We start from the raw sequence: 25,771 nt of genomic DNA, 5'->3' as shown, positions 1-25,771 counted from the left end.
ACCAACTACTATATGAATGTACGTATGAAAGCAATTTCTACTTCAGTTTTTCATCTGTTTCTTGCATAAATGTTTAATTAATGTAAATAGTGTTTATTATTTTTATACACGCATAGGAATTTTCGAGCAGAGCGTCAGTTTCGCAACAACAGACAGATATTAACTTTGATAGATTTCGTATTTTGAATACAGAGAATTTATAACATGCAATTTTGTTGTATAAAATGGTAATGGAATTCATTTTTTTTGCTTTGTATTACACAATACATGTGAAAACACAATACATGTGAAAACACGAATAATCTTAACTAAAAAGATTGTATAAAAAGCGAAATGGGTAACGAGATGTATGAAAAATTCTCTACTAGGATGGCAGGTGAAGACGAAAGTTCATTTATAATAAATAGTTCATCATATAAGTCACTTCAAATGAAATCGTATGCACGTGCTAATGCTCACGGCACTGACCCACCCGACGCGTGGCTGAACCATCTGCCAGTAATTGCACCGACCTCCTTCGACTTCTAACCGCCCAGTACTTACGGTCGAGAACCCCGTCATTAAAAAGCCAATCAAGCCATCTGCAGTCTGCTAAGTAAGAGAAAATATAAGTAATATATAATAAATAAAATAAAAAATAAATATAAATATTGAAATTATGTATTTAAGAAATCCGTCATCCGTTATCTAAGTAGAGTATGAATTTATAGAGAACATGAGTTATCATGAATACCAACTTCAAAATATGAAAAATTTAAACCTACATCTGTGGTTTAATTTTTTCTTTTAAATAATTATCTTAATTTCACGTTTCGGTTTAAATTTGGAACTGCTGAATACTAATAATTAATTTAGTTAATTAACAAAAGTTTTTCGATACAAGCGATTTTACTCTTAATTACAAAATTCCAGGTAAAGTTGTTATCATAACCTAAATTCTAACTATTCACTACGATATGCTAATGCAAAAAATATATCCTGGTGTCTAATAGTAGTTCCTTTTAAAATACGTTTATAAATAAAAATAGGTAAAATAAACAAAACACCCATCGTTGCGCATTTATTTTAAAACATTCGTTCTATTTTTGACATTTCCACTTGAAATTACAATTAATTTTATACAAACATTTTATAAGCATGGAATTAAATTAGACATAGACATTATATTCCAAATGTATTACACAGCTTTACATATAACATTCACTACAGTATTATGATTAACTACATACTAAAAATAAAACCAGTATTTCATTCGAATTACGCATTAATTAACATACGAATGTATTAAATACTACTTTACATATAAACGAAATAGCAACAAAGATTTGTAGGTATATATATGATTTTGAATATGACATGCAAAAGTAAATGACCTTTGTATATATTTTTCATGTTTTTGTGTAAAAAATCAACAGCATTTTAGCCCGTACTCTATTTATTTTTGAGCTCAAATTTCTATATTTTCTTTAAAAGAAAGTAGACCATTACACACCTAAAAATACAATTTCAAATTTTACCTCTATCCGTCTTTGGCATAAACTTACATCTAGATCTAAAATTTGAAATGCATTAAATTCTCTCATCCCAACATTCAAATTAATAAAACGGCACCTCACTTATATGTTTTTAATCAGGAATATATCTACAAATTGAAAACCATAATACTTTAAAAACAATATAGGAACTTAATATAGAACCTGCGGTGTTACCAGTAATTTGGTAATTATTGTGGCAACATGTCTGGAAATAAATAATGGCATGACTGAAACAAGTGTGTTGCCATACATCATCTATTGGTTTACCTTTACAAAATAAAACCCTTTAAAAAACTAAAAACCGAGCTATAAACAATCTATTATAGAATATCAGAAAACTTTAAGTTTATGATCTAATATTTCTTACAAATACATATTTACATTTAAAATACATAAAATTAAAATATGAATTAGGTCGCATTTCATTATAAATTTTTTATTCAAAGAATTCATTATTAGATTTTTTAAAGATATATACGGATAAATAGTAATTTAAAGGCATGCATAACAAAATATTCTAACAATAAAAAGTTCGCTTTAAAGTAATTTAAGAGACATTTTTAAAAGCACAATACATTTATGTAACATCCATGATATGATATGTTGTTGCCTCACATACATATAATGGCAAAAATAATAGAACCCATAAGTCAGAAGTCATATATAGACATTGGGGAATGAGACTAATGTAAATCCCATTAACGATCGCCTCTGAGTGTGATGTTTTAACTATAGCCTATATGTTTAATAAATTAAAGATTATATTCGCATTGACAGGTGAATCAATAACTTGAAATACAAGTTTGTCGCAAAAAGTGGCAATTTGGAAAAACTGTTATGAAAAGTAGAAACACAGATTATTATTGTACAAATTTGAAAAATGTTTTATGTGCCTAAAGCAAACGTCAATGTCATTCGACTGTCAAGAGTAAATCTAAGTGCCAAGTAAGACACCTGTCAAAACGTATTTATTAACATTAAAACAGGTAATTTGTACCCTTAATCGCAGTCGAAATCGGTGTGGTAATTTTGCGTTCTGTTAACGGAAGACGAAGAGTCGGTGCTGGTATCAGACTGAGTCTGAGGTGCCCAGCGACCGTCTGAAGTCACAGAAGCACTGGAATCTGAAGAAGTGCTCATATCGCGTGGGGAATCCCAAGTGTGCGTGTGGAACCCTCGACGGAACATCGGGTGTGTCGAACGATGGATTACTACGCGGGGGGCTGGAATAAAATATACATTGTTATACAATATTTCATAGGAATTAATAAAAACAATTTCGAAAAATGGTAATTTTCTATTTTGTATATACATATGTTAGGGTACCTTGTGATCGAATCAATTGACCGTTGATTTTCTATCGTTGCCTTGGTTTACTATTGAGGTTACGAATCATAATTTAATTTGTTTTGTTATTATTTAGTTGTGACATTGTTTGAAATCATTAATTTACGAATAAAAGTATTAATATTGTTAGACCAATCAGAGCACACTGAATGCTTGTTATAATTTCAGCAAATGTTATGTGATGTTCGCACTTTAGCCACAATTTTGGCGCAGCGTGTATTTTAATTTACAATTTTTTTAATAATTAAATAAATTTGTTACAATGGAAAGGTTCTCAAAACTCACATATAAAGGTCAGGTGTCGCGGCGGACGTGCGTGAGTGGTGTTGGTAGTGGTGGTAGAGCTGGAGGTGGTGGTGGTGGAGCCGTCAGATGCGGGAGCAGGCGCTCGTGGCTCTGGGCGGTGATTGGCTGGGAGCAGAGAGCAACGGCACACGGGGCACGTGGCGTGAAGCTCCAGCCACGGGTTTATGCAGCTCGAGTGGAATATGTGCTCACACTCTAGGCGGGACACCATTTCACCTGGAACAATTATGTCAGTCGTTATTTGACTGAGCTAAATTCACAAGAGTCGCATGGTCACTTATTTGTTATAATGTAAATCTTTGACCGTTTGTAATGTAAATATAAGAAGAGTACCAGTAAAGTAAAATTAGACAGACTAGGACCAAAATTTCGTATCAGAAGAGGAGTAAAACAAGGAGATCCCTTATCACCCAAGATATTCATAGCCGTCCTTCAAAATATTATGAAAGAACTGCGATGGGAAAGGAAAGGAATACAAATAGACTCGAGATATTTGAGCAACCTACGTTTTGCAGACGATATAGTTTTGTTTTCAGGAACGCCAAATCCAATTACAAGAAAAGATAGAAGACCTAAATACTGCCAGAAAAAAAATAGGACTCCAAATAAATACTTCGAAAACAAAAGTTGAAACAAATAACAACATTTACCCGATTATGCTTAATGGAATAGACATCGAGTATGTAGACAGCTATACTTATCTTGGTAAACAAGTTTCATTTAAGAAACAAAGACATGAGAAAGAACTGGAGCGCCGCGTCACCACAACTTGGAAGAAGTTTTGGAGCTTAAAAGAAATCCTCAAAGGTAAGCTCCCAATTAAGTTAAAGAAAAAGGTAGTAGATTCTTGCCTGCTGCCTTGACTTACATATGGAGCACCAAAGCCAAAATACGTTCGTGCCAACGTGCGATAGAAAGGAGTATTCTCGGAATTAAATTACGCGATAAACATAAAAGTGAAAATATTCGCAGAAAAACCAATATTATTGATGCTGAGCAATATGCCCTTAAACTTAAATGGAGATGGGCAGGCCACGTAGCCCGTTGTACAGATGACAGATGGTCTAGAGCAATAACCGAATGGACGCGAACGAAGGAAGTCCAATAAAGCGATGGGCCGACGGGATCGACAGGGTAGCTGGCAGAAATTGGATGGCAAAAAATAAATTAGGGTGGAAAAAGTTGGAGGAGGCCTTCTCCCGGACAGGGGCCGCAAAACTATAAATTTATCTTTTTTATTTTAATCAAATATATGTCAAAGATGTCGAATAAAGGCTTATTATTATTATTATAAATCTTTGTCCATTTCATGGAATAATATTTCAACACTAGATAAATTAAAAAGCCATAAAACTGTTTTGTGTTAAATTTCTATTGATACCATAAGAAAGTTTTGTCTATTACGGAGCGTTCAGGTATACGTCACGCATTTTTTGGAGATACCTTTATGTGGTGGAAAAATACTGGAAAGTCGAAAATAATATTATTAATAATGCGTAATTCAATCCCTGCCCCGCATCGTAACGTTTTACAAGGGGACCCCCCCGCCCCAAAATTCGTTACTTAATACTTGAACGCCCCCTTATTGGGTTTTTGTATTATCTAAAAACCCAAAAAACACATTTAAAATACACACATTTGTATGTTAGATTTGAATTAAAACTGACCTAACAGAAAGTTGTCCCAGCAAACAGAACAAGACATGTTGGCGGCAGCCTGTTCCGCGGTGACAGGTTCACTGGGGATGGCACTAAGGATATCTCTAGGCATCGGTGGAGCACCTGAGTAATCCAGCTGGCCCATCAACTGGGTCACCACTGCATCCAGAGCTGAAAGTAGATTGTTCAATGCTTAGTACTCTGTTTTGAAATGGTAAATAATACACCCATTAAACCAAAACTCAAAATAAGTGGGTCTTTTAGTAATTGTTACTGCGGGTAACATTTAATGAGTTAATTAAAAAAAAAATACCTTCCCCTCCAAACACATAGTCCCCTGGTGATCTCAGAAAGCCTAAAGTCCTGGCTCCCGGTGGTCGATTGCCGTGGCGACGACTCAACATCGACGAACGCACCTCATTCCTAAGACGATGTCTAGTCGCTTCACTGTAACACAGGTAAAACTTTGAGATTTTCTCCTTAAACATTCAAAATAAGAATGTATAATTAACACAATGATCAAAGTGTATTAGTGTCCAAGTGTCTTATATCTTCAACATAAAATTATTAATCATTTTACAACTATTAAGTTTAATAATAATAATTGTTTATTTGCAAAGTAAGAAAGAAAGTGGTATATTCCGATTGTTGCATAATAAAACATAGATATCAGTTACATAAATTTTTTTTGAAACACAATCAAAACTATATTTTTATTTTGTTTGTAGAAATCAGAGAAATATATCTGATAAAAATTTTGTTAATAATTATCCATACCTTAACCGATTTCCTGACATCAGGAACACCACATCCTGTAGAATGTTTGGGACATTCTGAAATTGAAACAATCTAATCATAAAATTACTTAATATTGATATACCCATAATAAACATATAACAGTAGTTAACAATAGTAGGTAAATAATTAAGTATATTAAACAATTTACATTCAATGTAAATCCTCTGCGATTAGTATTGCCCCTATTATTGGCATCATTAGTGTTGCTCATGTTGGCATCACTGAATGTTTGACCCTGCTGTGAAGGTCTATCTGCTCCATTTTCCAGCTTCTCAAGAAATCCACTTTCACAAAATGGACATGTGTAGTTCTAAAAATAAAGATTTAAATATATATATGTTTAATTTGGTAGTTTAACATTTATGAACCATGGCTGTGCATTTCTGCTCAGTCAGAGTTTTCTTCATTTTATAAGTGCAGCAGTCTCAATCATTAGAGACAAACCCGATAGTTGTGTATTTACAGTTTAATTTTATGTAGATTTACAGTTTTCTTGAATTATGTATAATATATATATAGTAATCGAATCATCAAATCAAATGAATAGTGTGATGATTTGTATTTTTTTGAAGTGTACGTATGATTTAAATAATTTTAATATGGTCATAACCTGTAATAAAAACATGGATGAGACTACTCATATTAAGTTTGAAAAAACCGATAGTCATAACAGCCGATAACATTGTTATACATTCATTCATTCAGCCAGAACTTTGATTTCGTTAATATAACCAGTATGTTATTCTAACCAATGTCGTTGTAAACATTTAGACAGTATTTTTCAAAGCAGCAGAAATTCAGGATTAAATTTTGTGGCCAATTTCCAAAAGAATTACTTTTCTAAAGATAATTATATTTTTTCATAGTTATAGGTTTTATTTAGCAAACTTTTGTGAAACAAAATTAAGTAATAACCAGTTGATTATAGTAAATATAAGTTACGTTTTTGATAGTTATTTTTTATTTTATTATGTATAATGTTTTATAACCTTCTACCGAATAATGCTTGTAAATACAAACCCAGACTGGTCTCTAAAGGACATACCAAAATGTATATGTTATATTATTAAATCAAGCTATTTATAACACATACAATACAATAACTTTTTATTGAAACAATTAGTGAGAATTGATAAGCCAAAATATATTTTACGAAATCACCCAGTTTTATTTTTAGATTATATATATACTTATTTTTAAATATATGTAGCTTGTGTTAATCCTATTGGGCTATGAAATCAATAATAATGTTACTGGAATCTCAACTTAGTAAACATTCAATGACACATGACCTTGGTAGTGGTGTTAACAATTATAACCCATTTCTAAAGAAAAATTATTAATTGCGTCATTAAATCGATTTATATTGATTTTTACCTCCACAATATCTTCAAACATATAAATGTTACATCTATGGCAAAAATAGCGAACCGAGGGTCGGTTTTCCACCGCAGCATCAGCCATCGTTAACTTTCAATCACTTTTACACCAATATTTCATAAAACGACTTTAGATCTCTATCCCTAAATGAATATTGTGCTTTCAAAGTTCAAACGAACAGAAATTTATTAGTAGCCATTTTTATTTTATGAAACATGCTTCATGACAGTTTGACATATGACATGACATATTTTGAAGATTTACTGTAGTACTTAAGTAGATAATTATATTTTTATGCTTCGTGCGATCTGCGAATAAAGTCAATCAATGCTTTGTGTTATTATAGCATGGAAGCGGAAATGGGTTACAGGTGGTTGGCGGTATATTAGACGGTTTTCGCTCCAGCCAACATATCGCAATGAATGGCACGTGTGAGGCTTACTAAGTCCCTTCTCGAGTTTTTTTAAAGTAGGTAAAGAAAAAGAAAAACTCATTGTCCCGTTACGCTCATTGTACTCTTTCAGTGCATCTATCTCTCTTCCACTCGATGCCTTAAGAATGCAATTAATTATTCAATGTTTCGTGAAAGTGAAGTTATCGTCCGTATACCGAACTTACGGACAACCATTTTTTCTATATTCACTAGATTACAAAAGTTGACATCCCTCTGGCTGTCAAATTCTCAATATTAACACAGATAGTCTGTGGTAACTGTTCACTAGCCATAGCTATTTACATTTTATAATCTTGAACCTACCCATGTACAATAAATTTATTCCCATTAATGCAACTTTTACAATGTTTTGAATCATATTTTTTATTAAATAAGTTACGAAAATTACAATCAACATTGTGTTAGAAATAATGTTGTATACACATATATTTTTTCTGAATTCCAATTTGTTACCTACAGTTCTTTTGCAATAGCTATCATATTTTGGTGAAATTTGTCCAAATCATGAGGATTCTCTATCCTCTACTCGGTAAAAACGATTTAATCCGATTTATTGTATTCATATGTGCAAAATAAATAGATATTGTTACGTTGTAACGATTTATGTGGGTCAATAGTGAGAAACTACACAACCATAATGAATGAGAAAAAGTTGGTACAGAATTTCAAGAGCTACATCAATGTTTCATCCGTGGTAATGTATTATCTTCTCCTTATGTACCTATTAGGTTGTGCTTGTTTGAATAACATTATTAATCTATAATATGTCAATATCATATATTTACATCTCTCAACTGCTGTAAGCTGCTTGTCTAACAGCTTAAATATTTTGTAAGACAAAATGCTTTCATGGAACATACATACTTACATTCTAATAAAAGAATAAGTTTAGGGAAATTTAACTTTTTCGTTTTATAAGAAATTAAAGTTTGAGGAGAAGGGGTTACTTTGAGCAGTATTCCTTAATTTCTATGTTTCCAAACATTTAGTTCACTGCCCATCTAACTAAATAAATATAGATTCATGTATACTATTAAGTTACATAGTTTACTATTGTCTTATGCCTCATCTGGAACCACCTGCGTTACTCAATCTTTGTACTTTAAGAAAATACAAATTAAATTTTCAAGTAAATCCTAAAAATACTTTTTTGGGTTTGCCCTTGTCCACACCATTGTGTGTATAACTATTGTTATCTGATTTCAAAATCAGCAAAATGAGGAGATTTCCAATTAGATATGTAATATATATTTTTATAGATATAATAAGTAAGCTATTTATACACTCTTTGCATGGCTTAAATTTCCATTTCAAATGACTGAACATTTTTGTACTATTCATGAAATAGTTATGTTTGGTATATTGTGTATGTTTCTTACATGAAGAGGAACTTGAAATAATACACATACAATCTAAAATATCTTATCTCAAACTATATGAAACAAATTTTATAATATGCTACAGATATTAGAAATACAGACATACTTAATAACCTGAAAATATTACCTATGTATCTTATAATATATAATAATAATGACTATTTACTATTTTCAGGGTAATGGAGAAAAGAATGGCTCTGTCCGTGACTTGAAGCCCAAGTTGTTGAATGGTAAGTAATGTTTTAACAAACTATTTTATTTCAGAAATCATTAAATAATAGTTATGTATGTGTCTTAATTATTACACAGGTAGGTACTATATCTTGACGTAGTCTATGATGTAAATTACAATAACTGCATCATATATGCGTTACGCGTCCCTAACTGTATCGCCTATTGCGACACTGAACACGTTCACGCCATTTCCACCTTTACAAATATAGAAGGAAGGGTCAAAAACGTCTTAATAATTTTATGGATTAGCGTCTTATTAATAGGGAATGTATACAGTAGTTGATATTTAATTGTTAAAGTGTCAACATGGGCCGGTTGAAGAGAGGTAGGTAAATATATTTTTTATTTTTTTGAAAAATAATTTTAATTACACAGCTTTAATTATCACAATTATTTAACTTAAATGTAAATTGTGTCGTTCCATTCAATTGCCTTTAAATTCAATTACAGTCCAAGGTCCAGATGTCCAGGTTTTAATAAATACACGATTCAATTAATTTAAATTACTGACATTGCGGTAAACCTATTGAACTTTTTTTTTACTTGAAAATATCGCGTGAATCATATTCATATACTTGCTATACGCTATGTTGTCTTATCAACATTCGATGACGTCTAATCAACCTCACCATCATACCTCGGATAACGGACATTTTTGTGAATAATATCGTATATAGGTAATTGAAAGTATTTTTAAGAATTGATAAAGTATTTCAAAACAGGCATGTTAAGAATTTTTCCAATCGGTTTTTATCAATTTAAAATCAGTTGTTTGCTAAATAAATAAACAGTACAAATTATTGATTGTAGCGTCTTGCTAAATTTAGCTGTGTTTTAAGGAAACGACCTGAATACTTAATCACTGTGTGTATACATTCCTTGTACATGGAAGAACATAAGCACAATTTTAATAAAAATATTCAATCGCTCTGATTAACTGGTATTTTTTTATTGTTTAAAGAAAATAACGAAATAATTACGACAATTGGTTTTTAAAGATGCTTTTATTAATTATTAAAATAAATGTGTAACTTTAATCCAATATAGTTTATGCTAAATCCTTTATCATCAAACTACCGTTTATTTTAGCTAGGAAATCTCATATAACAATCATGTTTTATTCAATAATGAGCCTTAATAAATTTGAGGTTATGTGATTGAATTGAATCCCGGCTACGTATCTGAGGAATTGTCTACTTTCTTATTGGAAAAACTGAAATGTGAAGCAATAAACAGGCGTTCGAGACCATCTGAAACTCTTTTAGTAGGATTTTTTAATTATTTCAAGACTCTTGGAAGACTAAAAAAGTAACGTTATTTTTATAGAATGAGATCGAAGTGTCGCTTAACGCCAATTTCGTTTCACGGTCACCGCGCTACGTTTTTTCTTTTGATAAGAAATTGTTATCTGGTCCAATGTTGCCGTCCAAGGTTTTCAAATGACCCGTATGATCAGATTAAAACCTTACGTTGATATAGCTTACAATTAATTAGTAATATTTATTGGAAACTATTCGGTATTGATATTCTATAAAAATAATTGTATAATATATTTTGTATATTACTTAATTCCATAATCCGTATTTTCATTAAGATTCAATATTCAAAACAAATTCTCGTTTGTTCCATGAAATTTATCTAAGTAAAAATTAATATAATGAAAACTGCATTCGCTGTTGTTACGGTCTAATAACGATTAAACGTCAGATTTTTTTTTATTTTTTTATTTTATGTAATAGCAGGCAAACGGGCAAGAGGCTCACCTGATGTGAAGCGATACCGCCGCCCATGGACACACATTGCCAGAAGGCTCGCAAGTGCGTTGCCGGCCTTTCAAGAATTGGTACGCTCTTTTCTTGAAGGACCCTAAGTCGAATTGGTTCGGAAATACTTCAGTGGGCAGCTGGTTCTACATAGGGGTGGTGCGCGGCAAAAACTGCCTTAGAAAACGCTCGGTTGTGGAACGACGGACGTCGAGGTGATACGGATGGTATTTTGTATTTTGCCTTGACGTCCGATAATGAAACTCAGCTGCGGGTATTAGACCGAACAACTCTTCTGAACACTCCCCATGGTAAATGCGGTAGAAGATGCAGAGGGACCCAAGCAACGCCAAGGGATCAAGCCGCACGGAAAGTGATTGGTCGTCGACGATTCGAACCGCTCTTCGTTGAATACGGTGAAGTGGAAGGAGCTGGTACTGGGCAGCTCCCGCCCAGAGGTGAGAACAGTATTCCATGTGGGGCCGAATTTGCGCTTTATAGAGTTGCAAGCGGCGGCCCGGAGTGAAGTACCGTCTCGCCTTGCTGAGCACACCAAGCTTTTTGGAGGCTAATTTAGCCTTCCCTTCCAAATGACGCGAAACTGGACGTTATTCGATATGTCAACGCCCAATATTCCGATGTTAGCTGAGGCTTTAAGGAGAGTGCCTTCAAAGCCCCTCTTTAGTAGCGACAAAGGGAGTTTTTTTAGCGGAAAACGAGCAGACTTGTGTCTTCTTGGGGTTAAATTGGACTAGATTTAGTCTACCCCAGCCCGAGACTCCACGTAGTAGAGTTTCGACTTCAGACACAAGTTTGTTCCGGCACTCATCAACAACAGCCCGAGAAATACCTGCCCGGCCTGTGTAAAAAGTATCCCCAGTGCTGTCGTCCGTATAGCAATGAAGGTTGCTAAGTTGCAACATATCATTAATATGCAGAATAAACAGGGTCGGGGATAGGACACAGCCTTGTGGGACACCAGCATTGACGGGTTTAAGATCGGAGCATGCTCCGTCGATGACGACCTTAATGCTCCGATCAGCGAGAAAGCTGGAAATCCAGTTGCATAATTTCTCGGGGAGCCCATAGGCTGGAAGCTTCGAGAGCAGTGCTCTGTGCCACACCCGATCGAAGGCTTTCGCTATGTCCAAACTTACTGCCAGCGCCTCCCCCTTGGACTCAATTGCCTCTGCCCACCTATGTGTAAGGTATACAAGGAGGTCACCAGCTGAGCGACCACGACGAGAGCCGTACTGAGAATCGCTAATCAGCTGGCTGCCCTCTAGATACCTCAAGAGCTGGCCGTTAATAATGGTTTCCATTATTTTGGAGAACAAGGAGGTTATTGCGATTGGGCGATAGTTGGACGGATCAGAGCGATCGCCTTTTTTAGGGATCGGATGTATCAAAGCTGTCTTCCAGCACTTCGGAACAGTGTTGAGGGAGTACAGGTACCGGAAAAGGCGCGTTAGGACCGGAGCCAACTCAGGAGCACAAGTACGCAGCACAATTGGGGGGATGCCATCAGGCCCGCTTGACTTATGGATGTCCAGGGAAAATAAATGTTTACGGATAGCACGTTGCCGGAATGTAACTTCAGGCATCGTAGTAGTCGTAGACACCGCAATAATATCGGTGGTTCCTTCCCCTGATCATCCAAAGTTGAGTTCGACGCAAAGAGACAGCCTAGAAGGTCGGCCTTCTCTTTTGCAGTATGGGCCAGTGAGTCATCCTCCCTATGCAGTGGTGGAATAGAGGGCTGACAGAAATTCCCTTGGACAGCTTTGGCAAGAGACCAGAAGGCTCGAGTTCCCGAAGGAAGGTGGGCCAATTTCTCACCAAACCTGGCAATATGCTCTGACTTTGCCTTAGCGATTTCCCGTTTGAAGGACCTAGAGGCTGAATTGTATGCTTTTTTATGTTCGACGATAGCCGCATCACAGGATGTCGCCGCTTCCTCCCAGGCTTTAAAGCATTCACGCTTACGGCGCAAAGCCTCTTTGCACGAACGCCTAAACCAAGGCTGGGACTTGCCACCGACCGGCACCGCAGAGAATGGAATAAAAAGTTCCATGCCCTGCAGGACCACATCAGCGACAGAGTCAGCGACGGCATCCGGAGTACTCAACGAAAAGCAAATGGGCCCCCAAGGGTAGGACGCAAAAAAAGACCGCATCCCGTCCCAATCTGCTGACTTATAGTGCCACACACGGCGACAGCCCGCAAAGCTAGGCCGTAAAGGGCGCGTGAGCGGCACAATGCTCCGTACTACACAATGATCTGAAGAACCCAATGGCGGGTCAACAGAGACTTGGTAGGTCTCCGGATGTGAAGTCAGCAGAAGGTCCAACAAAGAAGGTTTATGACCATCCACATCTGGTATTCGCGTAATCGCAGGGATCATTTGCGTCAAGTCGTAGGCTAAAGCAAAGTCGTGAAAGGATCTTCCCGCGTGATCGGTAGTTTCAGAGCCGAGCTAATCGGCATGGTGGGCGTTAAAATCGCCAAGTATCACGATTTCAGCGGTAGGATTCCTTTCGAGCAGGGAATCTGTAGCCATTTGGATGTGCTCAATGAGTCGGTCAGTTTCGGTATTTCCGCTATGGGACCTATACAGGCATGCGTAGAATCGCGGATGGTCATCGCAGTCTACGCGCAACCAGGTTAGATAGGTCCCTTCCTTCAAGCGTCCCGAGGCGACGAGAACAGATATCCTCTCTGACGTACACGCAAACTCCAGCCCGCGGCACAAATGAATGTTCCAATTTGTACCCCGGGTAGGAGAGGTAAGAAGTATCAGCCGGGGAGGAAATCTGAGTCTCGGTAAGAAAAAGCAAGGCCGGCTTCGCAGTCTCTAAATGATAGTGGACAGCGTGGATGTTGGAGTTGAGCCCCCTAATATTTGTGAAGTGTGTGAGGATGGGGGTGCCTTTGTTGGATTGCTCCGTTTGGCCCGAGACCGATAAATTTTTTTTTAGAGAGCGCGGAATTGCCCCCCCCCCCACCAGAATACGAAGGGCAGCCTGTGCGTCCACCACCGGGTGCTGAGTGTCCCGGTGGTGGACGCCCAGAGGGGGATTCTCCACCGCAAGCGCGTGTGGTACCCCCCTGGGGTAGATTCTGATTCTTCTGCACCTTCATATTTCTTGTAGAGGGGGCGGGGTGGGCTCCAGGAATCTTTCTCACCGCACGAAACGCGAGTACAAGAAGGCTAACCTTTTGTATCACTTTACGCCGGTTTTCTGAAAGACAGTGGTACTGCCCCGGTCGTGCCTGCCCGTTTGGCTGAAGCCAGGAGGCAACAGCATGGCACTCCCACTAGGAAGGGATTGACTGATTGCGCTGGTGAAATAACCTCTGTCACAGGTTATTTCACCAGTGGGCGATGGGGTCGTCACGTCCCGACGCCTTAAATATATGTAATATTAATAAGTAATATTTTTTCAGGGGAAATGATCGTAGGGACGGCTCACAGTGTTGTGATGCTGACACCACTTGGGGAACTTGAGCGAGGAAGGTTTGGCGCCCTTTTCGTCACCAATTATAAGCTTTCATTTGTACCACTAGATTCTTCGCCAAATGATGTAAGTTTACATGTTTAATACCACAATGAAATCTAGTTTTTACGTGCCTAGTAACAATAGATATTTTTGACATTAAAAAAATGAAATGCCATTATACTATATTTATGGATAACCAATGCGACCAACACTTGCTATGTCAACTGGTATAAACATAATTAAAATAGAATTGACGTAATATTTTTATAATGTTCAGTGTTTTTAGAGAATGTGTAATGTTTACATTATTTTCTCTTTGCCTTATATACTAAAATGTACGCACAATATTATTTCTTTAGTGAAGTGAGTCATTGTATGTTCATATCACGACGTCATGTGAGCGGGGCCTCCCGCGGTTTGACTATCTCTCACGCATCTGGTTCTGATCTCATTGCATTCGTTGTGTTTATTATTACAATGTCTTAAATATTATAATTAGCTTAAAGTCTCTGTTTGTCTATCTAAGGTGTAGAGGGATTTTCGCATCCCCCACCCCATAGTAGAAAGTAACAGTATGTAGAGCACGATCCGCAGCAGCATCTGTAATACAGAGTCTGAGTGGGGTGGGCTGAGTTAGGCCTCCTCTCTATATGTAGTAATCCCGATAATGACCGTTAATAATAATTAGGTATAGGGAATAAAAACGCATTGAAACTCTTCTAATTTATACTTATATTATAAGGGAGGTAAAAATTTGTGGTTATAGTAGGTAACATCAGTATTTACAAAATCGATTATGAAAAGCTTTTACCAATAAAAGTCGTTATATGTGAGTGAGGCTATGCCTGAAAGTTAAAAGCTTTCATGATAGTCGGAATTGAAACTTGGGAGAAAAAATGATAACGCTTCACACGAAAGCGGCCTTAACGATGAGAGACATATGTCAACAAGAAAGTCAAGCATTGCCCGTGCACAGCCAGAGCGGATCGCAGGTACTAGATAAATTTTTATGTAATATTTTAGGAATATGGACAAAAAAATAACTTGGTCGGTGTGTTCGATGTTCCCTTAACGTGCGTCGGAGCTCTGTGGTTAACGGACGGTGGGACAACGCGACGGAGACGCCTCATGCCCAGAACTGATATTCCCGTGAAGCTTAAAGGCATACAACTTGTTTGCAAGGTATACAATTTATATATTCAAAATATTACAGAATTTCGTAGGACTACCGTAAAAATGTATTAAACTTAACATAGAGTATGTTTATGGTGAATGCAACTCAAACTTTCGGATTTATTTTAAAAGTAGTCAAAAACCTTAATTTTGTTTTACTTCCTAGTTTTATAAAACTTTATGACAGTGAACGGAAACAAATTCCTAAATGCTGGTGTGTTTATTCTGATCTGTTGCTGTCAGATTCGATGCAAATGTTAGAGAACCTGAAGCAAGAAGCAAGACTTGAATATCTATTATATTATATCATATATAATGTTTTTTCTACGGTACAAGTTACTTTAAAATATAAAAAAGTATTAAAATACAATAAAAACATTAGAAATTCGTTGTGAATTTTAGTTTTTACTAGTAAGTTTAAAATATTTATTTCCTTAAGAAGGCTTTTTAAATTAAATTATAGTATTCACATTAAAAATTACAATTGCAATACCTTCCAGAATATGAAAGTCATATCATTCAACTTCGCGAACTCCCCACTTGGCACCGCGCGTCAAGTCGTGATGGCGTTGCTCCACCATGCGTTTCCGAAGCGGCACGATCTCCTATTCGCCTTCGAGTACAGAGAGCCCTATTACCCAACGTTGCCGTCAGACATGAACATGTTCCACCGACCGGCCGATTGGAAGAGGGAGCTGGAGAGATGCGAGTGTCCCCATTGGAGGATCACGTGCATCAATGGAACATCGGACGCCTTCATGTTGACCGCTGGAGAAACTTTAATAGTCCCCAGCTCGGTTTTAGATTACAACTTGATGGAGAGCGCGAGGCACTTCCGGTCGGGACGAGTTCCTGTCTGGGTTTGGGGTAGGGCGGAAGGCGCGGCGCTGTTGAGGAGCGGGGAGCTGCTGCCCACGGAATTGTCGGCCACGGCGGAAAGTGTACTTTTGGAACAGGTATTAAGTGACAGATTTTTTAAAATAAATTGTAAAAACTATATTTTGGCTTTTATACGGTAAAACATAATAGTAACCTAGTATTGTCTTTGGTTAACATAGCTTTTACACATTGAGAGAAAACAATTTTTTAACCGGATTAAAGCTATTTGTAATAATACTTTTGGTGGTTTTAGCATATTATAAGTGACATACATATACGTTTTTCATATAATTTGTTTCTATTTAAAAATCTCAATAAAATTGCAGGTCCGACGGTCGCACCCCAAACTGACGCCTCCGTACGTGATCTACCTTTGCGGAAATAGTTACACTAACAGTAGTAGCGCCAACGTGCTACCATCGCTAGCGATACTAAATTCCTCATACAAGAAGTTAGCAGATCTGTGTACTCCGAACACGCTTTCACAGTTTTGGGTAAATAAGTATTTTTTTTTTAATTTTCTTTGATCTTTTCCGTATAACTAAAGATTAGATATAATATTGTCTTTTTTTAAATAGCTTTTACACATTAAGAAAACACTTTTTAAACGGATTGAAGCTATGTCAAAGTGTTTTCTTAAAGATTAGATAATCAAAAATCATGTAAACTGACTACAAAAGTTCTTTACATCTTAAGATGTGTTTATGATTACACGTTGACTGCGTTATCCTTAATCTTTATAGTCGCTTAAAATATATTTTTTCAACAAATTCAATAATTAATACTTGAAACCACGATAAATGCCAACATGATTGTTATAGACACTGAACCCTATAGTATTTAATTCTTAGTCAAATTGATATATTTTTTATCTGTATAAGGAAGTTAAACTCAAATATGTTGAAAAAATATTTATTTTACGAAACAACATTTAGGGTTTGCTATTTCAATTGAAAGTCACTTTTATCCTATTTCTTTTATAATCAATCCAAAATTTACTCATAAAAAACACTTCGTATTCAAATAAAAATCACTGACACATACATAATAGAAAAACAAAACTAGTGTCTTTTCCACAGACTAAGAAACATAAGTAAATGAACATCTGTAAAAACAACATAGATAATTAATAATCTAATTTATGAAATATAATTGTTTTGTTTACATCTTTATTTGAATTCTTCGCGATTTTAACGGATCAAACAGTTATCCGGAGCTGGATATATTCGGTAGTGGGCTGATCAATTTTAAAGAAATAATTGTGTATTTTTTTACCTAATTCGCTGTTTTGCTGCCAATATAAGCAAAAAATACTAATAGATTGAGTAGATACAGCGTTTTATAATTATTATGTATGATATGGTGAACTTTAATAAATAAATTAATACATTATCACGCCTTTCCCGTAGGGTTATGCTCAGATCACGGATCTCTACTTCCTATAGTTCAGACGTACCTCTCTCGCTTCATTCATTTGACATTCACCATTCATGCTTCAAATTAATATATATTATAAAAAGTCATCGTTTTGTCTAAAATACGTCTTCTTCATCACAATGTGAATACAATGTGATAGAAAAAGACAAAAGAGTTCGATAAAAAGCATAACAACTAAGGAATAGTCCCGAAAAGAATCCCACTTTGGAATACTTAGTGTCTAATGAAATTAAATTATTTACTTAAATTATGCCTATAAAAAGACACTTTTGAAAGTCAACATTACAAGTTACAAATATTTTTAAAAATGACTCTAGTTTCCCCTTACAAAAGGTAGTTTCATATGGAGAAGAATGGCAAGAAAATGTTTAGAAATAGTTAAAAAATATTTTGTATACATTGATGTGAAAATCAAATATGAAGACCATGTACTTAGAAAAAAACTGCTATACTAACCTAAAATAAATAAGGCACATGGTGTAATTAAAAACATTGCAGCAGGTAACTTTATTATTACGTAGATTTTACATTATTCTTTATAAAAAAAAGAAATAATTAACATACAGTCAAAGAGTGAGCTCCGTCAAAGTTTATTTCTTAACAAAAAAAACAAACAAACAAATTAGATTATATAAGTGATTTTATCTAGTTTGATTATCCTATGAAGCAGGACTAGAATCTTTTTGTCTTTTATCTTGAATTATACACGGTAATTAGCAATATGCTTGTCTACAAAGTTTTTAAAACATAAGTCTTTTCTGTCGCCAAGGCATAACGCTATTTCATTTTAATTTTTTTTAACGTTTGTCTATCTGCAATCAGTCTCTTGGCTTTTATCAGATTTTATAAAATGATGGCAAAAATTAGGGAACGCAAATCCAATAATTTTTAATTTCCCTTCGTGATTCATAAACTGTCAGACTGCAGCTCAGATTTCAGCTTTATATAGATCTTATTAATACATTTGACGTTTGATAAATAATTGAATTCCAGATGCAAGACTCCCAGTACTATTCGATACTGGAATCAAGCCGATGGCTGAGGTACGTGTGCAACTGTATCACGTTCGCGGACGACGCCGCGAGGCATATAGTTGATAATGTCACTGTTGTGCTGCAGGAAGGTGAGTTTTAACCTTTAACACAAGTAACGTGAAGGAAAAAAGCATCATCGTTATAACCGACTTCAATAAGATTTAAAAAAAAACTTGTGCTTATAACAGTATGAAACGGATTTACTATTTATTTTCTGTATTATGATCATTATTAAGTGCTTATAGTATTTGTAATTAACAAAAGTAATCTCATTCTGACAAATTGTGTTGACACTGTGATGAAAAAAGACAGGTGAATGCTGTATCAAAACAGCAATTGGACCGATTGTTTTAAATAAGGGAATTTAAAGAAATTAAACAAAAACCATTATCACACATAAGGAAAAGGAAGTTTGGTTAAAAGAGAACGTGTACTACCCTCCACATAACACTTACAATTTTACAATTACTACGGATCCACAAGAAGAAAGTATCATTTCAGCATAGGACAGGTTGAGAAGATCTTGCTTAAGATTGTTAGTGAATGTAGAAAGTTTTGAATCTCTAGTGACAATTTTTTTCTTAAGGATGTGAAAGATGAAAGGACCTCTGAAGGAAAAAAAGCGTTGGGCTACGAAAATGCGTTTTTCGTTCGTTTGGGTAGCTTATACGTAGGTTTGCGTTGTGAATGATTTAGTATAGTCTGTGTTTGTTTCCAAAAAAAGTCTTCATATGGCAGATATAGTTGTTTAACCGTTAAAAGTTTAGTTTCATTGTACAATATTAAAGTTAGGTAGCGAAAAGATTTCATAAAGGATATAAGGGCAATTTTATTTTTGATCAAAATAATTTTGAATTATGTACCCACTATTTAACTATACACTACTTTCATTGTTTACAGGGTTTCAAAAATAGAATTATACTTTTCACAATAAACTTGGTATATATTCTGGCACTGGTAAAAGCAAAATGAATTATTTTTGTTTCAAAATTGTTTGCAGTAAAATAATAATTTTAACCCAGGTGACGGGGTGGACTACTGCGCTGTGGTATCGTGCATCACCCAACTACTTTTGGACCCGCATTTCAGGACCCTTTCGGGGTTCCAGTCCCTTATTCAAAAGGAGTGGTTGGCGCTTGGACATCCCTTCTGTGACAGGTATAAGACTTATATATATATATATATATATATATTTATGTATATATATGCTAACGAATTCATTTTTTTAGGGTTGCTTTTTACTCACTTATTCACAATATTATCTAGATATTGGATCAAACATAAATGTACAAATATTTTGACTTTATATTATTAGTATTAGGTATACTATGGTACAGCAGTGTTGGCCTTGTGGCTGCAGTGTGCGACTCTCATCCCTGAGGTCGAAGGTTCGATCCCTGGCTGTGCACCAATGGACTTTCTTTCTATGTGCGCATTTAATATTCGCACGAACGGTGAAGGAAAACATCGTAAGGAAACCGGCTTGCCTTAGACCCAAAAGTCAATGGCGAGCGTCAGGCACAGAAGGCTGATCACCTTCTTGCCTATTAGATAGATCTTGAAACAGATACAGATATCTGAGCCCCTAAAAAGGTTATAGCGCCACTAATATATTATTTTTTTAAACTATAAAATTTATGAAGTCGTATATGATGGCAGAAATTAATATTAATTTGTGTCATTAAGTAACATACTTGACTTTCAAAGATAAAAATTAAAACTAAAATCACGACTTAATATGAAATTAAAATACTCGCTACTTCACTCACTATTTATTTCTATATATTAAACAGATGGGTTATTTGCAAGAGTGACTGGATCGATCTTCTTGTATTTCTCTTCAAGCCAAATACCAATGTAATTGGAAATTTAAAAAAATTGTGTGATAAATATCGTCAACAAAAGTTTAGAGATCCAAAGACAAGGCAGTTGTCTTACACAACTTGACATTTGCTTCGACATTTTCTTGACGTCATAGACAAGAATTTTATGAACATTTGCTTCAAAGACAATCATTTTAATTTAGCTAAAAGTTTACCTATATCATCGATGGTTAGGCGATACGTAGTTCGACGGTTCAGCTAGTTTTTAATAATAACAAGATTTTCATTATATATCTATCACTCGTTACTCAGATTCGGCCTGCCACGCCCCGGAACCACAAAAGAAGACATGGACAAATCTCCTCCATCACAAAGTGCTCCAGTCTTTCTTCTCTTTCTGGATTGTGTGTGGCAGCTGCAAAGTCAGTTTCCCTCGGCCTTCCAGTTTACGGAGACGTACCTCACGACGCTCTGGGACGCTGCGAATAATCACCTCTTCGACACCTTTTTGTTTAACTGTCCCAGGGATCGGGATTTGGCTGTTATGAAGGTACTTTCATTTATTTATTAAATATTAATTAAAAAATTTAGAATTTAAGTTTTCGTGCTTTATATTATCTATTAGTAAAAATTAATTAAAACGCATCGGAACTTTGAGTATGTCAAGTTCTTCTTCTTATCCGGTACACTCTTGACAGAGCGGTCGTGATCGCTATTTAGTAGTGGTAATCAAAGGGGCAGATGTGATGCACTTCACGACGTTTCGCTCGCGATGTCAAGTTAAGGTGTTTTAAATGATTTGGTTTAGAGACATAAATTCAATTGTAATTTAACAAAAATTGTTTGTTCAAGAACTATTGTCTTTTTATCCAAAATCAAGAAACAATTAAAATTTGCATCTATAAAATATTGTTATATTTTTCATTTTATATTATAACTGGAACGTTGGTGTACGTTTCTCACGTATACGGACGCTTTCTACTACCTAATTCTTATACAAATACAGGAATACTACCTGTATTAGAGTATCTTAAGTTAGTAATTATTTTTTGGGAAAAGGGATACTTTTCTTTATTAAAAGCCCAGCGGCTCTTTTATCTCTGCCTTTTAATAAATTTAAGAAATGTATTAAAGAAAAGCTGGGTAAAAAGGCTTACTACAAAGTTAACGATTATCTATTTGATAAAAGGGCCTTAAAGACTAGTGCTAGACAGGCTACTTCTAATTAATTTGCGATATTTGTTTTAAAATAAGTGTTGTTGATGATTTGCTATTTTAAAAGAATACCGCGAGTTTTTTACGCCGGCTTTTTCTCTCGGCCTACATCCTCTGTCTTCTTTGCCGATGAGTAGGGATGTCTACCTATTCAAATTTAATGACGTTTTTATGAATAAGTGATATCTTATTTTTTATTTCGAATAAGAATTCTCGTCGAAAACAGGTTTTTGCATCGGCTATGGGAATGTCGATGTTTCAATTGGTTAGTGACGTTTTAATGGTGCAATTTAATGGCTATATTGTCATTGGCCTTAGTATATAAGTTAATTATTTTAATCTGTTCGACGGAGACGGTGGGCAGAATAACTGTGTCCAGTTTGTCTTTCCACCACATTGTTTCAAACCTCTTTTTTAATTCAGGTTACGTATGGAATAAATAAGTAATATTTAATTTATTTAATAGGGTAAAGAAAATTATATAAAGTATAAAATGTTACAGAATTTCACCCAGCGACCGATTTGGGACTGGGCTGAACAATTCAGTGAACAAGACATCGCCTTGTTCTACAATCCCTTGTATGTCGGACATAGGAGTCCGACGCCATCGCAGAGATTGTGTAAGTTTAATATCGTAAAGGTTCTTTATTTCAATGTACGTGACAAAATATGAAATAATATACTAAATGTCGCTAGCATCAAACTGTTCATTAGTTAGTTTAATTGAACCTTAATTTTTTTATATTCACAATATTTTTTTATTACTCTTTCGTTAAATTGTACGGATAAGACCGCCCGTGTCACCGATGTTATTTTTATAATTATAATTTAATATATATTTCAAGATTTAATAAAATTATTTAAAATTAAACAGAAATAAGTAATAATTAATATTTTCAGCCGTGTCATCCGTGTGCAGCCGCAAATCGGCGTACGAGAACGGGCGCCTGGAGCCCTGCACCAACATAGCGGCCATAGAAGTGTGGTCGCAGTGCTACGAGCGATGGCTGCCTCCTCTCGATGCGCCCTCTGCGGGCCGAGTGCAGTACTACCTGTACAACTGCTCGGTTAAGGCACAGGTCACTATTTCTTCAGATTTTTCATATTATTTAAAACTTAAAATAATCTTTACACTTATAGATTTAATTTATAGTCAATTGAATCGGAACCAGTGATATCAACATGTTTATGGGAAGGTAAAACGATCGACTCCCGGTAGAGTTCTTCCCTGAGAGATGACCCCGACCTCCAATGGTTCAAAGTAAGAGCGTACTCCTCCCTCAAAGGCTGGGACCTACTAGAAATTAGTGTCCATGGGCTGCGATGACTGCCCTTTCTGGATGTCCTATAGGCTCATTTCTATTTTTAAAAAACTAGGTTTTCTTTCCTCAAACCTCAAGAAACCTGTTAAGTGAGCATATAATTACGTCAATCGTTAACTACAACGTACTATCAGGGTTTAATTTAATTGATAAATCATTCCACGTTAATTTAAGACGCGAAGAACATCAGCATCATTTCGCTATTGAGAGTGGCACGCACTCACACGTTCTAGTGAAAGAGCTCGCGCCCGTCATACGTTGCGTCAAAGTCAAAACTCATTTATTCATATAGGTAACGCAATGTACACCTTATGAACGTCAAAAAAAAAGAATTATACATTAAATGCTTCTAATTTTACATTTACTGCCAGCTCTCAAATCAAGGGCGTAGAACGGAAGAGAAGAACTGGCAATAAACTCTCCGCCACTCTTTTTAATCGCCAATTTTTTGTTTTTCACAACGTTTGTTAGGAGCTGCAACCATCACACCATGTTCCACATGATATCAGCAGGAGGCATGGTGAAATAGGAGCACGCACTTACGTTCTCATGGGAACAACACTCAAATACATAGTCAAAAATAACTAACAATAAATTAATAAGGAAATTCCCCGGTCGAAAGGTAAATATTGACGTTCCCTTGCAGATTCAAAAACTAAACAGTCACCTGTCGTCCCTTTCGATAATGAACGATCGCAACGGAAGAGATTACGAGCCTCCGCCCTCTCCGCCGGCCGTCACCCGCTTCTACCCGTTCAGTCTCAAGACCGGCGACAACGTGGCCCGAAGCCTCGACGCCATGCAAGTGAGCCTCATCGATGCCACTCAGCTCTTGGATTCACAGAGTCTGTTAAATGCGCCGGATTAACTTTTGTACGGCGTTAACTTTAATGTTCTAGAAAATAAAAAATATATTGTTTTAAAATAGTCATTGTCGCCTGATATGAAATGTATACAATTATACTAATTTGTCTCGACTGATTGTAGTGCCCAATGGATAAAAAACAGTCGTGTTTGTATTCTTTTGTTAGCACAGTTAAGGATGACATTGTTCAATGTTTGTAGTGTAGAGGGAATTGTAATATAATAGTAGTATAATGTACCAAAAAAATTGTATAGCCGTCTTCCTCTTTACGTAGAGATGAGAGCGAGAGATTAACACGTTTAAAACAAATCATATTGTCGCGATGGGAATTTTTTAAGGTATTTTAAATATTTAAAAATATGCAAATTTATTAATATAACTAGTTGAGTGAGTGTTAAAAAAACGACAAATTCTTTGGTTATCGTAATCAGTAACAGTTGTAGATAGAGTACATATGTTTTGAAATTGTACTGTTTTTTATTGAAATTATTTTTAGTATTTATAAAGTAGATTTATTTTCCAATATATTAATGTTAATGTATTCAAGTTAATTTCACTTGTTTTTCATTTAGTTTTAAGGATTGACTGCGATCGCTGTCCATTATAAATCATTGTAGCTATTTGTAAATAAACCATAGGTTATATGTAGTAGTAGTATGCTAAAGCATAAATTGAGCAAATTAGTATATTTTCGTAAGAATTATTTATTGTCGAAGATAAGACCGGAACTAACTATGACGTAAAAACTAATATATCTATAGTATTATTGACGAAAAAATAAACGTTACTAAAAATCGTGATTCAATAAATTCCTAATTTTTGCAAGTTGCATGTCGAAGCAACTCTTTCATTCAAAGACTATCCACTGGTTGTATTTTGCAAGGTGTAAGTTCGAACCGGTCTTATTAATACGAATTATCAATAAGTTATATATATTGGCGTATATTATTTTTGTACGTTTTATTGTCCAATATTTAAGATAGACGTTGCTAATATTCATTTCTTAAGTCTTGTAAAATGTTTGTGAAATATAATTAACGATGCTGTTACCAATATCTATGTTACGTATTTAACATAAAGGTTCAAATGATGATGTTCTTGTCAAAATTGTTTGGTTCGAAAATTACAACTTTAAATATATTCTAATTATATATACCTAGAGGTTTACCATTTAAAAAAAAGCGTTACTCAATAGACATTATCAAAGGAAACATTGTTATGTTGTAAATATGACAGCTAATTATAGTTTGTTATTAATATTAATGAGAATAATATATTCATCAGTTTTAACATAGCGATTAAATTTATGCAGTGTATCCGATTAGGCGATTTTCAATACAAACAATGTTATTATACAAATTGTATAGAACAGTTTTATTGTAAATTATACGAAATGTAAAACTTCAGTTTAAGTGCCATTTGATTACAATTATTTAAAAAATATTATTTTGTACTGGCAATAATACGTCGTTTTATTTTGGAAACACAAAAATGTGTTAATTATTTGTATTATTAAGCATAAGCGACGCAAAAGGAAGAACAAATAAAGTAAATATATACCATATTGGGTTTCATTAATTTTTTATTTACTAAAATATCTAATATAATTCTTTTGTCTATCTGTACACATATATTTTATTAATACAGTTCAAATGATACATAGCAATAA

The 25,771-nt window shown here is 35.0% G+C and overlaps 2 protein-coding genes across 2 annotated transcripts; one reads left to right on the top strand and one right to left on the bottom strand.

Moving 5' to 3' along the window:
* Positions 1-1,042: 1,042 nt before the first annotated feature.
* Positions 1,043-7,238, bottom strand: LOC123707444 (E3 ubiquitin-protein ligase RNF126). Its single transcript, XM_045657491.1, has 7 exons — positions 7,022-7,238; positions 5,793-5,954; positions 5,624-5,679; positions 5,160-5,293; positions 4,856-5,017; positions 3,168-3,404; positions 1,043-2,758 (listed from the first exon to the last, which is right to left on the bottom strand). The coding sequence occupies exons 1-7, from the start codon at positions 7,106-7,108 to the stop codon at positions 2,535-2,537; spliced, it is 1,062 nt and encodes a 353-aa protein (XP_045513447.1). The 5' UTR covers positions 7,109-7,238; the 3' UTR covers positions 1,043-2,534.
* Positions 7,239-7,778: 540 nt separating this feature from the next.
* On the top strand, positions 7,779-25,664 carry LOC123707285 (myotubularin-related protein 10-B). The gene is made up of 12 exons (XM_045657194.1): positions 7,779-8,172; positions 9,033-9,087; positions 14,302-14,438; positions 15,378-15,536; positions 16,028-16,483; positions 16,733-16,900; positions 18,837-18,966; positions 19,900-20,035; positions 21,013-21,250; positions 22,418-22,535; positions 22,816-22,994; positions 23,884-25,664. Exons 1-12 carry the CDS (start codon positions 8,116-8,118, stop codon positions 24,103-24,105), a joined length of 2,055 nt encoding a protein of 684 aa, XP_045513150.1. The 5' UTR covers positions 7,779-8,115; the 3' UTR covers positions 24,106-25,664.
* The last annotated feature ends 107 nt before the right edge of the window (positions 25,665-25,771 follow it).

Source organism: Pieris brassicae, chromosome 3, assembly GCF_905147105.1.
Source record: "Pieris brassicae chromosome 3, ilPieBrab1.1, whole genome shotgun sequence".
Lineage (NCBI taxonomy): Eukaryota > Metazoa > Arthropoda > Insecta > Lepidoptera > Pieridae > Pieris > Pieris brassicae.
The sequence above is the reverse complement of the archived record's forward strand: the minus strand, read 5'-3'. Positions and strand labels throughout refer to the sequence as shown.